The 14,381-nt window shown below is 46.5% G+C and overlaps 1 protein-coding gene across 1 annotated transcript; it reads left to right on the top strand.

Moving 5' to 3' along the window:
- Window positions 1–11,970: 11,970 nt before the first annotated feature.
- On the top strand, window positions 11,971–13,746 carry LOC106866683. The gene is made up of 4 exons (XM_014902312.1): window positions 11,971–12,216; window positions 12,323–12,481; window positions 13,350–13,539; window positions 13,655–13,746. Exons 1-4 carry the CDS (start codon window positions 11,971–11,973, stop codon window positions 13,744–13,746), a joined length of 687 nt encoding a protein of 228 aa, XP_014757798.1.
- Window positions 13,747–14,381: the final 635 nt, after the last annotated feature.

Genomic DNA, 14,381 nt, shown 5'->3' with positions numbered 1-14,381 from the left:
ACTTTACCATTATAAGATTGACCATCTAACCTGTCTGGATGGTTGGGTTCTAAAAATCTGCGATGACCCATATAACAGGTCTTGCGACCATGCTTCAACCGAAGTGTGCATGTCTTGGTCAGGCAATGGGAGCATAGAGCAATACTTTCTCCAGATAAACAGCCCCGACCTTGCCAATCACTTATAGTCCATAAAAGAGCGGCAAACACCCTAAATTTCTTGCCAACATGGGCATCATAAGTCAAGACTCCTTTTACCCACAACTTTGATAGATCATTTAACGTTAGTTGCAGGTACACATCAATATCTTTAGTAGGAGCCTTTCTACCAGGTACAATCACTGACAAAATAAAATTAGATTGTTTCATGCAAAGCCAGGGAGGGAGGTTGTATGGAATTAAAATGATAAGCCAGATGCTGTATGCCGAATTCTTATTTCCAAATGGGTTAAACCCATCTGTTGCTAAACCAAACCTGAGATTTCTACTCTCCCTACTGAAACTCTTATGTTTTGCATCAAAATGTTTCCATGTTGGAGAGTCAGCAGGATGTCTCATCAGACCATCCTGAATGCGACCTTCAGTGTGCCAACTAGTATGAGGAGCAGTTTCTGAAGATATAAACGTCCTGTGCACTCTTTTATCTAGAACAAAATGGCGAGCAACCTTGGCAGGCACCTTAGATAAACGTTTTCCATCTATTCCAGTCTTAACACTCTTCCATCTACTAGCATGACAAACTGGACATGAGTTGGCTTCGGCATTGTCTCCATGAAAAAGAATGCAGTCATTTCTGCATGCATGAATACTCTCATAACCTAGTCCAACAGCACTTATGTATTTTTTGGACTCATAGAAATTGTTGGGAAGAGATTGACCTTCTGGTAGTGTCTCCTTAAAAAGGTTTGAGGACGGCATCAAAACAATCGTTCGTCATTCCGTGATTGTTTTTGATATTTAGGATTCTTACTAAAAACTGCAGCTTAGAATAGGTTGAAAAACCTGGGTACAAATCTTGGCTACCATCATTAACCAACTTCAAGTATTCATCATCAAAATCATCCTCATCAATTTCTACTTTATCTTCTCCTAAAATTACGGTGTCAAACATTCCAAAACCATCTAACAGCTTCTGGGCCATCTCATCACTATCAGCATACTCAGGAACAGATTCTGGTTCGGGTTTTGGTTCAGCAAAAACTGGAGTTTCCCCATGAAAAATCCATGTACTATAACCACACATGAAACCATCATAGATCAGATGATCATTGACCTGATCCTGACCTAACCAGTACCTGTTTCCACAGGATTTACAAGGGCAAAGTATCTTACCATTAATTCCAGTCTTTTCTATAGCACATTGGATAAATTTTCTAAGTCCATCACGATAGGTAACAGTTGATCTAGGGGCAATTAACCAAGACTTGTCCATGATTGGTACAATTGTACTACTCAAGCCACAGAAACTCTGGATAAACAAACTAGGCAGTGCCTGCAAGTGCAAATGGAACTCGTTGCATTCAAACAGATGGTACTTCAAATGCCCTGATTAAGTTCTAATCCGAGGCAATTAAATTAAGATGCCTCCCAAGCTCATAATTTAGCGCATTTTAAAATTGTGCCTCTATGAAACGCCCTTAAATGACAACCGTGGCCTAGTGGTCGACGGATTCACCGAAGTGCGTTGCTTCCAGGAATTAGGCTCTTCCGCAGCCGACGCCGGCCGTTTCGAGAAGCGACGTGGTAATTAAACACCGGCGATTCGTATGCCAAGAATGCACGCGCCGCGCGCTCTGACTCCCTACACCCATGCATGCAACGCGTGGGCGTCTCCTCGACCACCGGAACGCCGAGCGGCGCCGCGTGCGACTGCTGGTGTCTATCGATATGTGCGCGCTCGTGCAGTAAATGCAACACACGCCGATCCAGCGCCCATGCATGACAGTATATAAGAACCTCGATGGTCAGGATCAAGTCATCCAGCGCACATCCATTCGCCATTTGCCCTTCTCCCACATATCTCCCGTGCGTTATTGCATTGCAGCCTCGGCCTATCACTGCATCAGAAATTTCACCATGTCCAGCTCGAGCGCGTGTTCCCTCGGCGGCGGCTTCGTCGGGGAGCCGTCGCTGACAGCGTCGGCCATCGTGTCCAAGGCCGTGACCGGCTCGCACGTCCTCAAGATCAAACGCTACTCACACACCACGGGGATCGGCACCTCGAAGCCTTTTCCCGGCCGGAGGCCACCAGTGGTGCCTGCAGTACTACCCCAACGGCTACGACTCGTTCCACGGCTCAACTGTTGGAATTTTGGGTTAGGCCCAAGGTCTAATTTGAAATTAATTCCTGAAAATTCTCAAAAACCCATTCGTGTAGTGGGATGAGGAAGTGAGAATAGTCTCATATTACTAGTTTAGGGAAGATGGACCAATATATAAGATATGTTACTTCTCACTTCTTGAGCAAGTCAGCAAGGAAAATCCTCACGCGCGTTCCTCCTCCTCCACTTGCCTCGCCGCACGCCGCGCGCCGCGGTTCGTAGATCGAGTTCGAGTTTGGTTTCCTAAACCAAACCGAAGTCCGCCTGCGTGCCTATAAAATAAGACGACCGCGGCCTCCGCGAAAAACACACCACAACCCTAGCCGTCACGCCTACGATCCAATCTCGCTGTTCGCCGCCAACTGCTACTCCATCTCGTCGACTGCGTGCACAGATCGCCGGGAGAGCAGGCCTCCGGAACCCCAACCTTCGAGATCCTGCCCGGGAGACGGTCGATAAGTTTTTTGGGGAGCGTTTTCACGTGACTGCTCGCTTCTTCACGTCCCTGTTTCATCGGCATCTTCATCACCAATGGCCGACGACCTCGGAGATCCTGCGGCTTAGGCCGCCGCTCTAGCTCAGCAGCAGCAGGCTGCACAACTTCAAGCACAGCAGCAGGCTGCCCAACTCCAAGCCCAGGCAACTGCTGCTGCACAGGCGCTGGCCGCTGCCCAGGAGGTAGTCAAGGCTGCTGCTGCTGCCGGCGTGAACATCGACGCCGCCGTACTCATCACCGACCTCAACAAACAAACACAAGAAAAGAGTACAGCACCGTACGTAATCTGCTCTTTCTTGTTGGTTTTGATTAGTTTTTTATTTATGCCGTGAAATTAGATGAGTTTTATTGCTGTGCGTTGCTATTTAATTTGTCTAGTTTGTATGATATAAGATGCTACATGTTTTACACTTTTTTTTCTGGATTAAATATTCATCGAAATTACCTAATTACTCAGCAATCCAAAAACCTTATTCGTGTAGGCAATTTTCGATGTCTCAATTGTTATCGCATTGAAACCACCTGTGTTTACTGGACTGCACTTTAAGAGGTGGCAGTATAAATGTCATGTGGCTCGTGGCTATGGGCGCATGGTGGGCGGTACAACACGAGAAGACTCAAACAATTGCTTCTCGGCAGTTGTATGTTAAGGCTTGTGTTGTAGTCGTCGGTGCGATCTGTAGTGTGCTGGGAGATAAGTTCGTTGATGCTTATCTGCACTATCAGGATGCCAAAGAGTTGTGGGATGCGCTCGATGCTAAGTTTGGCGCATCTGACGGTGGCAGTGAGCTGTACGTCATGGAGCAGTTTTTTGACTATAAGATGGTTGCAAACCGATCTGTAGTGGAACAAGCTCATGAATTAATGACTATGGCTAAGGAACTTGAGCAATTCAAGTGTCCACTACCTGACAAGTTTGTCGCCGGGGACATCATCACCAAGTTTCCTCCCTCGTAGAGGAACTTTGCTACTTCACTAAAACACAAGAGACAAAAAATCTCTGTGGAGAACCTGATTGGGATTCTTGATGTTGAGGAGAAGGCGAGAGCAAAAGATGCTGGCCCCAAAGGCAACACACATGAGGATACATCCACTGCCAACATGGTTCAAAGAAACAACCACAACAACAGTAACAACAAGGGAAAGGGAAAAGCATTCAACAATGCTGGTCCAAAGAACACTATCACTTTCAAGAAGAAGAAGAAAGGAGGCAATAAGGACAAGGCTCCTTGCTTTGTGTGCGGAGGACTTGGCCATTGGGCGAGTAACTGCAAGGAGCGCAAAGGAGGACAGATTCGGCAAAAGTTTGCTAATTTGACCATTGGCAACAATGAAGATGCAGGCAGGTATGGTAATTTATTTAATGTATTTTCTGTATGTCAGTCCACCGATTGTTGGGTCGATACAGGTGCAACTATTCATGTGTGTGCTGATATTTCCTTGTTTTCTTCATATCAGGCCATCAGCTCCTCAGTGACGATGGGGAACGGCGCCCATACTTCTGTTCATGGTGTTGGCACGGTGGATCTGAAGTTTACTTTGGGAAAGATCGTGCAGCTGAGGAATGTGCACCATGTGTCCTCCATTCAGAATAATCTTGTTAGTGGATCTCTCCTTTGCAAGGACGGATTTAAGTTAGTGTTTGAGTCCAATAAAGTTATCGTGTCTAAGTATGGAAATTTATTGGTAAAGGTTATGAGTGCGGAGGCTTGTTCTGCTTATCCTTTCGGATTTTTGTAATAAGGTCGTAAACAACGTCAATTCTATTAATAATGAGTCTAATGTTTGGCATTCACGCCTTTGTTACATTAATTTTTGCATGAGGCGATTAGCAAATCTGAGTTTAATCCCTAAAATCACTGTGGCTAAAGGTTCGAAGTGCCAAGCTTGTGTGCAAGCAAAGCAGCCTCGCAAGCCTCACAAGGCTGCTGAGGACAGGAACCTAGCACCGTTAGAGCTCATACATTCTGATCTTTGTGAGATGAACGGTGTATTAACCAAAGGTGGAAAACGTTACTTTATGACTTTCATTGATGATGCGACTAGATTCTGTTATGTGTATTTATTAAGATCTATACGCATTGCGTTATTTTAAGATCTATAAAGCTGAAGTCGAGAATCAACTTGAGAAGAAAATTAAACGTTTGCGGTCTGACCGCGGTGGAGAATATTTCTCCAGTGAGTTTAATTCATTTTGTGAGGAACATGGCATAGTCTACGAGAGGACGCCTCCCTATTCGCCCCAGTCAAATGGGGTTGCTGAGAGGAAAAACCGCACGCTGACTGACTTGGTCAACGCCATGTTAGACACTGTTGGTTTATCCAAGGCATGGTGGGGAGAGGCGCTATTGACTTCGTGTCATGTCCTAAATCGTGTTCCCACAAAATATAAAGAAGTCACCCCATACGAGCTATGGGAAAAGAAGAGACTCACACTTTCTTACTTACGGACTTGGGGTTGTTTGGCGAAAGTCAATGTGCCAATTACCAAGGAACGTAAGCTTGTACAAAAAGCCGTTGATTGTGTCTTTCTTGGCTACGCACTTCGGAGTGTTGGCTATAGATTCTTGGTTGTAAATTCTGGAGTACCTGACATGAGCGTCGATACAATTATGGAGTCCAGAGATGCTACATTCTTTGAGGACATATTTACCATGAGAGATACGCATAGCACATCTAGAGAGGATCATGATGTACCTGCTGAACCCGTCAGTTCAGAGGAACATCAGGATCATGGTGTAGCTTCTGAACCCGCCATCCCAGTGGAAAATCTTGAACAAACACTTGATGAGATTCCTGAGGAGTATGACAATGAAACCCCTATTAGGGGTAAGCGACAAATGATTGCTAAATCCTTTGGTGATGATTTCATTGTGTACCTTGTGGATGACACCCCTAAAACCATTAATGAGACATTTGCATCTCCGGATGCAGACTATTGGAAAGAAGCCATTCGTAGTGAGATGGATTCTATCATTTTTAATGGTACTTGGGAGGTCGTTGACTCCGTACGGGTGCAAACCTGTAGGATGCAAGTGGATATTCAAGAAAAAGCTTAGGCCTGATGGTACTATTGAGAAGTACAAGACGCGGCTTGTGGCTAAGGGTTTTACCCAGAAAGAAGGTGAAGATTTCTTTGATACTTACTCACCTGTAGCTCGATTGACCACAATCAGAGTTTTAGTATCACTGGCTGCCTCATATAGTCTGATCGTCCATCAAATGGACGTTAAGACAGCTTTCCTTAACGGAGAGTTGGACGAGAAAATTTACATGAACCAGCCAGATGGATTTGTAATAAAGGGTCATGAAGGCAAAGTGTGTAAGTTATTAAAATCTCTATATGGCCTGAAACAAGCTCCTAAGCAATGACATGAGAAGTTTGACAAAACGTTAACATCTGTCGGCTTTGTTGTAAATGAAACTGACAAATGTGTATACTACTGCCTTGGTGGGGGTGAGAGAGTTATACTTTATTTGTATGTCGATGACATACTAATATTTGGGACTAACCTGAAAGTGGTTGAAGAGGTTAAGACTTTCTTGTCGAAGTGCTTTGACATGAAAGACCTTGGTGTACCTGATGTTTTTCTGAACATCAAGCTCGTGAGAGGCGAGAATGGTGAGATCACTTTGTTGCAATCTCACTATGTGGAGAAGATCTTGAGTCGTTTCGGCTATGCTGATTGTAAACCTTCTCCAACTCGTTATGATCCAAGCGTTCTGCTTCGAAAGAATCACAGAATTGGACGAGACCAACTGAGATATTCTCAGATTATTGGTTCACTCATGTATTTTGCTAGCGCAACTAGACCTGACATCTCTTTTGCTGTGAGCAAAGTGAGTCGGTTCAATAAGAATCCGGGAGATGATCATTAGAGTGCACTAGAGAGGGTCATGCGCTATCTAAAGGGCACAATGAGCTATGGTATACACTATACTGCGTACCCCAAGGTACTTGAGGGTTATAGTGATTCAAACTGGATATCTGATGTTGATGAGCTAAAGGCCATGAGTGGATATGTGTTCACACTCGGAGGGGGCGCTGTTTCATGGAAGTCTTGCAAGCAAACGATCTTAACTAGATCAACAATGGAAGCAGAACTTTCAGCATTAGATACATCCACGGTTGAAGCCGACTGGCTTCGTGAGCTCCTGATAGACTTGCCGATTGTTGAAAAACTAATACCGACGATTCTTATGAACTGTGACAATCAAACTGTGATAGTCAAAGTGAACAGTTCTAAAGATAACATGAAGTCATCAAGACACATCAGGAGACGTCTGAAATCTGTGAGAGCAATGAGAAATTCCGGAATAATAGCATTGGCATATATCCCAACGGCTAAAAATCTAGAAGATCCCTTTACAAAGGGTCTATCAAGGAATGTGATAAAATGTGCATCAAGGGAGATGGGGTTGCCACCCACGTGAGTTACCATGGTGGTAAACCAACCTATGTGATCAGAGATCCCGTGAATTAGGACCTGGGAAACAAGTCATTGGATAACTGAGGAGAGTGTACATTCTTTATCCCACTCCATTGACGATGCATTACTCTCGTGTACTGTATGTTAGGTTGTTTAACTTAATGTGTTTCTAACACGTTGCATTAATTTGCAAGGGAGATACTGTCCTACAGAGTAGTCTCTAAATAACACAACTATATGAGCCTGACTGTTAGTCGCAGTCTATGAGATTTGGGTGGTCTCTAGTAAGCTCATGAAAAGGCCTGGAGAATGACTTATATGCTCCACACCGCGGGGTAGCATTCGGCAGCCTAGTACCAGACAACAATTTAGTGAACCTCTAACACAGAAAACTGACAATTGTCCATTGTTCAGTTGTGCGTGAATGAAGCTATTTGTTTAGGTGGATGTTCAACCTTAACCGGTCTCCACTGAAACGCTGGTATATCAAAAACAGAGTTTTGGATCAACGGCAATTTTATGTGCTTATGAGATATTGTGGGGGAGTGTTGGAATTTTGGGTTAGGCCCAAGGCCCAATCTGAAATTAATTCCTGAAAAATCTCAAAAGCTCATTCATAGAGTGGGATGAGGAAGTGGGAATAGTCCCACCTTGCTAGTTTAGGGGGAGTTGGACCAATATATAAGGTATGTTGGTTTTCACCTCTTGAGCAAGTGAACAAGGAAAATCCCCACGCGTGCTCCTTCTCCTACTCCTCCGCTCGCCTCATCACGACGCGCACACGTGCGCCGCGTTTCGTGGATCGAGTTCGAGTCGTGCTTATCTTTTTGGCAGTCGGAATCCGTTGCGGACACGTAACAAATCCCGATAATTGCGGAGTCGGTTTTGGTTTCTTAAATCGAACCGAAGTCCGCCTGCGTGACTATATAACAAGAAGACCGCGGCCTCCGGGAAAAACACACCACAACCCTAGCCGTCACGCCTACAATCCAATCTCGTTGTTCGCCGCCAACTGCTACTCCATCCCGTCGACTGCGTGCACAGATCGCCGGAAAAGCAGGCCTCCGGAACCCCGACCTTCGAGATCCTGCCCGGGAGACGGTCGATAAGGTTTTTGGGAGCGTTCTCACGCGACTGCTCGCTTCTTCACGTCCCTGTTTCGTCGGCATCTTCATCACCAATGGCCGAAGACCTCGGAGATCCTGCGGCTCAGGCTGCACAACTTCAAGCACAGCAGCAGCAGGCTGCACAAGTCCAAGCACAGCAGCAGGCTGCCCAACTCCAAGCCCAGGCAACTGCTGCTGCACAGGCGCAAGCGGAGGCACTGGCCGCTGCTCAGGAGGTAGTCAAGGCTGCTGCTGCTGCCGGCGTGAACATCGACGCCACCGGACTCGTCACCGACCTCAACAAACAAACAGAAGAAAAGAGTACAACAACGTACGTAATCTGTTCTTTCTTGTTGGTTTTGATTAGTAGTTTTATTATTCATGCCGTGAAATTAGATGAGTTTCATTGCTGTGCGTTGCTATTTAATTTGTCTAGTTTGTATGATATAATATGCTAAATGTTTTACACGTTGTTTTTCATCGAAATTACCTAATTACTCAGCCACAACTGTATATCCATCCGTCTCCGTCTGGCCAAGGCCGGTGAAGCCTGCAGAGCGCTGTACAAGATCACCTTGCTCGACAAAGACGGAAAGCCAGGGAGCATCAAAGAAGAGAGCCCGACATGCTGCACCTTCTACAACAGGCCGTCCAAGACGGCCTGGAAGAAAGACAGGCCCAAGATGGCGGCGAGTCTGCATGGGACTACTGACGCGTCGGCGCACGGTTCCTACCAGTTCATCAAGAGCGAGGATCTGCTCAAGTCGGCGTACCTCAAGGACGACTCTTTCAGCATCAGGTGCGATATCACCGTGGTGACGGAGATCGTCGCCGAGGACGTCGTCGTGGCCGCTCCTGCCACTGTTGCAGCAGGAGTTCTTCGTATCAAGGAAGAGGCGCGTGGCGTTTGAGGTCTCGCCAGCGGCGCCGGCGCGTACGTGCTCTTTTGCTGCCCGGTCTGTACGTCGTTGCTGTTTTTGGTACTATTGGTCAACAAGGAACTACCAATATTTGTACTCATCTTGGTCGTCTTGCCATGCATGCTTGTGAAATCTACGTGTGGAGTCGTGGTCGATGTGGAACAGTTGGTCTCCCAAACTTATTCCGTAACATTAGCAGAATCAATATTTACTTAAAATTAAACAGACCATTTTTTCCTCGCCTGCTGTGTTTGTATGTGTTTATTCGCAGAACTGGAGTTTTTAATTCCAAACATTGCTTTTTTTTCTAGAATACATCCAAGCTGATGTACTCCGTATCATATATTGAAAAAGAATACCGCGATGCGGTTACATGTCCGTAGGCTTATGTAAAACAATTACTCTATTACATTCCACGAGATGTCCACCAAACTAAAAAGCGAAAAATCGACATTGTGAAAAAGTCCGGCAGTCAACCATGCCCTTCCTTGTCATTTAATTGCCTGCCGGACCCGTATGGCACTTGGAGTTGCCGCATCACACACCACGGAGTTTCTGTGCTTCCAGATGGCCCTGCAAACAAGGGTGATGCTAGTGTTGAGGTTTCTCTTTTCCTTCTTGCCTTGGATCTTCAAGCTCGTCCATCTTATCATCACCGACCACACCTGCCTAGCCACCACACAACCAAGAAGTAGATGATCAATGGTCTCTTGCTCTTGATCGCACAACGGACAACGGGGCAGGTGTGCCAGACCACGACGCGAAAGTCTGTCAGCCTTCCAAACATTGTTTTGAAACACATCTTTGCAATCTATTTACATCATTATGAGAACTTTTATGGGAGACACTTGAGCTGATACAGCACGACATATCTATATGGGAGAAGGTTCAGGTTACTGTTCTCACGGAGGAGGAGGACTCGATTCGATGGAGGTTCAATGCCGGGGGCTGTTACACTGCCAAGACTGCCTATGAGGCGCAATTCTTGGGAAGAACTATCAAGCCGGCTCTCAACTCAGTTTGGATCATCAGATGTGAGGGAAAGATCCTTTTTTCCTGTGGCTTTTGCTCCAGAACAGGTTGTAGACTGGGGTTAGGCTGGCTTCGAGGGGTTGGCCTCATGACGACCATTGCTGTTTATGCGACCAGGTTATAGAGACAGCGTGGCACTTGGTGCTGGATTGCGCCTTCTCCAAGGAGGTCTGGGCGTCTTTCTCGAGAGAGAGGCCGAGGTTGGTTAGAGCCGCTGAACAAAGTTCCTCGCTAATTGGTTAGTGGAATCAGTTGCTAAAGCTTAAATCAAGGAAGAACGCTTGGGCTAGCATGGTCGTGTGTCACATTTGGAAGGAAAGGAACCAGAGAATTTTTGAGAATTGCAGATCCTCGCCGCACAACGTGTCTTCTCTTATTAGATCAGAGTGTGCCCTCCTGATGGAGGAATGTTGGGAGTAGTCCTTTTCTTTTTGACACCGGCCGGTTGTCTGTAACTGGCCTAGTTCTTTTTGACACTCGATGTATTTCTTCTTGTCCACTTTAATGAAAAAGCAGAGCTCTTGCTATGTTCTAAAAAAAAAGAACTTTCATGGGAAATTTTGAGTTGACGCGATGTATCTAGCGCAAACTTTCATTCGTGAGAACTATTCACGTGGACCACCGGATCTAAACCGTGTGGTGCAAATGAATTAAAGGTGAAAATCAAAACACCCTCTTAGACATGTTTTTCGAGCCGCTCATTGTAGAATCTGATGGCCGGAGACGAAAGTTTACAAATTTAACCCCAATGAATTACGCTTCTTATGAGAAGGGTCTAGGACAGCACAAGAACATGAGAAAGCAGAAGATTACACTTCATGTACAGATGGACTCCTCAAAAGACATAATACTGAATAAAACTAGTGGGCCGGCATGTACACGTGCTACAGGTGACACACGCTTAAACAGGAGTAGCAGTTAAAATTAAAAATCGCGGCGATCATTCTTATATTGCATCTTATGTTGATACAATTTAGAACATGAACTACAAAACATCTGATCATCCCCTCGGAGGAAAGGAAAGCCATGCGCAGCCGTGTCCCGTGCAACTGGCCGGGCCCATGTGTGCTTCTAGTCTGGGAGAAGAGACATGCCTCGATGGATCGAGAAAGAGAAAAAAAAAACAGCCGGCCGCCTCGACTCGATTGCTCGGTCCGGATCGAATTTCTTTTCGGGAGTCCGACTGTCCCCTGTACCGCGAGTAATCTTGCGCGGGCGAGTTGCGGGTGGATTCCGTTCTGGGTATCGTTAGTTTCACGTGCGCTTTGATGGAACTGAGCGTTCAACATTCAAGGCATTGGCATCGACGGGGTACACCCGCACGTCGCACACTCGCACGAACAATCGTACCGTGCATGCACCCGGACCGGACCGGGCACTCGGTTCGTTTCTTCCGTCGATCGGCGCCGCCGGGCAAGAAGATCGAGCGAACGAAACGGGTACAAGGAAATGCTCAATGCCCCCGTTGTAATTAAAAACACCGGCGATTCGTATTCGCATGCCACGCATATAAATGCAGCATGCGCCGCTCCAGCGCCCGTCACCGCCTATATATAAGAACCTCAGGATCGATCGAGTCATCCAGCTCTCGCACCCAAATTCGCCGTTCACCCTTTCTCTCATATATCTCCCGTTGCTGCAGCTAGCCTAGCCCCCGTGCATCACCATGTCCAGCTCGAGCGCGTCTTCCATAACCGGCAAGGCCCTGACCGGCTCGCACGTCCTCAAGATCGACGGCTACTCACGCACCACGGGGATCGGCACCGGCAATTGCGTCAAATCCAGGCCGTTCACCGCCGGAGGCCACAAGTGGTGCCTGGAGTACTACCCGGACGGCTACAACTCAACCTACGGCTCCAACTGGATATCCATCCCGTCTCCGTCTGGCCGAGGCTGGCCAAGTCAGAGCGCTGTACAAGATCAGCTTGCTGGACCAATACGGCCAGCCAGGGAGCATCAAAGCAGAGAGCTCGAAATGCTGCACCTTCAATACTCTGGCAATACATGGTTCCTACAAGTTCATCAAGAACGAGGATCTGCTCAAGTCGGCGTACCTCAAGGACGACTCTTTCAGCATCAGGTGCGATATCACCGTGGTGACGGAGATCGTCGCCGAGGACGTCGTCGTGGCCGCTCCTGCCACTGTTGCAGCAGGAGTTCTTCGTATCAAGGAAGAGGCGCGTGGCGTTTGAGGTCTCGCCAGCGGCGCCGGCGCGTACGTGCTCTTTTGCTGCCCGGTCTGTACGTCGTTGCTGTTTTTGGTACTATTGGTCAACAAGGAACTACCAATATTTGTACTCATCTTGGTCGTCTTGCCATGCATGCTTGTGAAATCTACGTGTGGAGTCGTGGTCGATGTGGAACAGTTGGTCTCCCAAACTTATTCCGTAACATTAGCAGAATCAATATTTACTTAAAATTAAACAGACCATTTTTTCCTCGCCTGCTGTGTTTGTATGTGTTTATTCGCAGAACTGGAGTTTTTAATTCCAAACATTGCTTTTTTTTCTAGAATACATCCAAGCTGATGTACTCCGTATCATATATTGAAAAAGAATACCGCGATGCGGTTACATGTCCGTAGGCTTATGTAAAACAATTACTCTATTACATTCCACGAGATGTCCACCAAACTAAAAAGCGAAAAATCGACATTGTGAAAAAGTCCGGCAGTCAACCATGCCCTTCCTTGTCATTTAATTGCCTGCCGGACCCGTATGGCACTTGGAGTTGCCGCATCACACACCACGGAGTTTCTGTGCTTCCAGATGGCCCTGCAAACAAGGGTGATGCTAGTGTTGAGGTTTCTCTTTTCCTTCTTGCCTTGGATCTTCAAGCTCGTCCATCTTATCATCACCGACCACACCTGCCTAGCCACCACACAACCAAGAAGTAGATGATCAATGGTCTCTTGCTCTTGATCGCACAACGGACAACGGGGCAGGTGTGCCAGACCACGACGCGAAAGTCTGTCAGCCTTCCAAACATTGTTTTGAAACACATCTTTGCAATCTATTTACATCATTATGAGAACTTTTATGGGAGACACTTGAGCTGATACAGCACGACATATCTATATGGGAGAAGGTTCAGGTTACTGTTCTCACGGAGGAGGAGGACTCGATTCGATGGAGGTTCAATGCCGGGGGCTGTTACACTGCCAAGACTGCCTATGAGGCGCAATTCTTGGGAAGAACTATCAAGCCGGCTCTCAACTCAGTTTGGATCATCAGATGTGAGGGAAAGATCCTTTTTTCCTGTGGCTTTTGCTCCAGAACAGGTTGTAGACTGGGGTTAGGCTGGCTTCGAGGGGTTGGCCTCATGACGACCATTGCTGTTTATGCGACCAGGTTATAGAGACAGCGTGGCACTTGGTGCTGGATTGCGCCTTCTCCAAGGAGGTCTGGGCGTCTTTCTCGAGAGAGAGGCCGAGGTTGGTTAGAGCCGCTGAACAAAGTTCCTCGCTAATTGGTTAGTGGAATCAGTTGCTAAAGCTTAAATCAAGGAAGAACGCTTGGGCTAGCATGGTCGTGTGTCACATTTGGAAGGAAAGGAACCAGAGAATTTTTGAGAATTGCAGATCCTCGCCGCACAACGTGTCTTCTCTTATTAGATCAGAGTGTGCCCTCCTGATGGAGGAATGTTGGGAGTAGTCCTTTTCTTTTTGACACCGGCCGGTTGTCTGTAACTGGCCTAGTTCTTTTTGACACTCGATGTATTTCTTCTTGTCCACTTTAATGAAAAAGCAGAGCTCTTGCTATGTTCTAAAAAAAAAGAACTTTCATGGGAAATTTTGAGTTGACGCGATGTATCTAGCGCAAACTTTCATTCGTGAGAACTATTCACGTGGACCACCGGATCTAAACCGTGTGGTGCAAATGAATTAAAGGTGAAAATCAAAACACCCTCTTAGACATGTTTTTCGAGCCGCTCATTGTAGAATCTGATGGCCGGAGACGAAAGTTTACAAATTTAACCCCAATGAATTACGCTTCTTATGAGAAGGGTCTAGGACAGCACAAGAACATGAGAAAGCAGAAGATTACACTTCATGTACAGATGGACTCCTCAAAAGAC

Source organism: Brachypodium distachyon, chromosome 4 (genome assembly GCF_000005505.3).
Source record: "Brachypodium distachyon strain Bd21 chromosome 4, Brachypodium_distachyon_v3.0, whole genome shotgun sequence".
Lineage (NCBI taxonomy): Eukaryota > Viridiplantae > Streptophyta > Magnoliopsida > Poales > Poaceae > Brachypodium > Brachypodium distachyon.
The sequence above is the reverse complement of the archived record's forward strand: the minus strand, read 5'-3'. Positions and strand labels throughout refer to the sequence as shown.

Coding starts and splice junctions, on each gene's coding strand:
- LOC106866683 (XM_014902312.1), top strand. CDS start 11,971: ATGTCCAGCTCGAGCGCGTCTTCCATAACCGGCAAGGCCCTGACCGGC. Junction 12,217..12,322: donor GCTGGCCAAGTCAGAGCGCT/GTACAAGATCAG, acceptor GGTTCCTACAAG/TTCATCAAGAACGAGGATCT. Junction 13,540..13,654: donor CTCAGTTTGGATCATCAGAT/GTGAGGGAAAGA, acceptor TTATGCGACCAG/GTTATAGAGACAGCGTGGCA.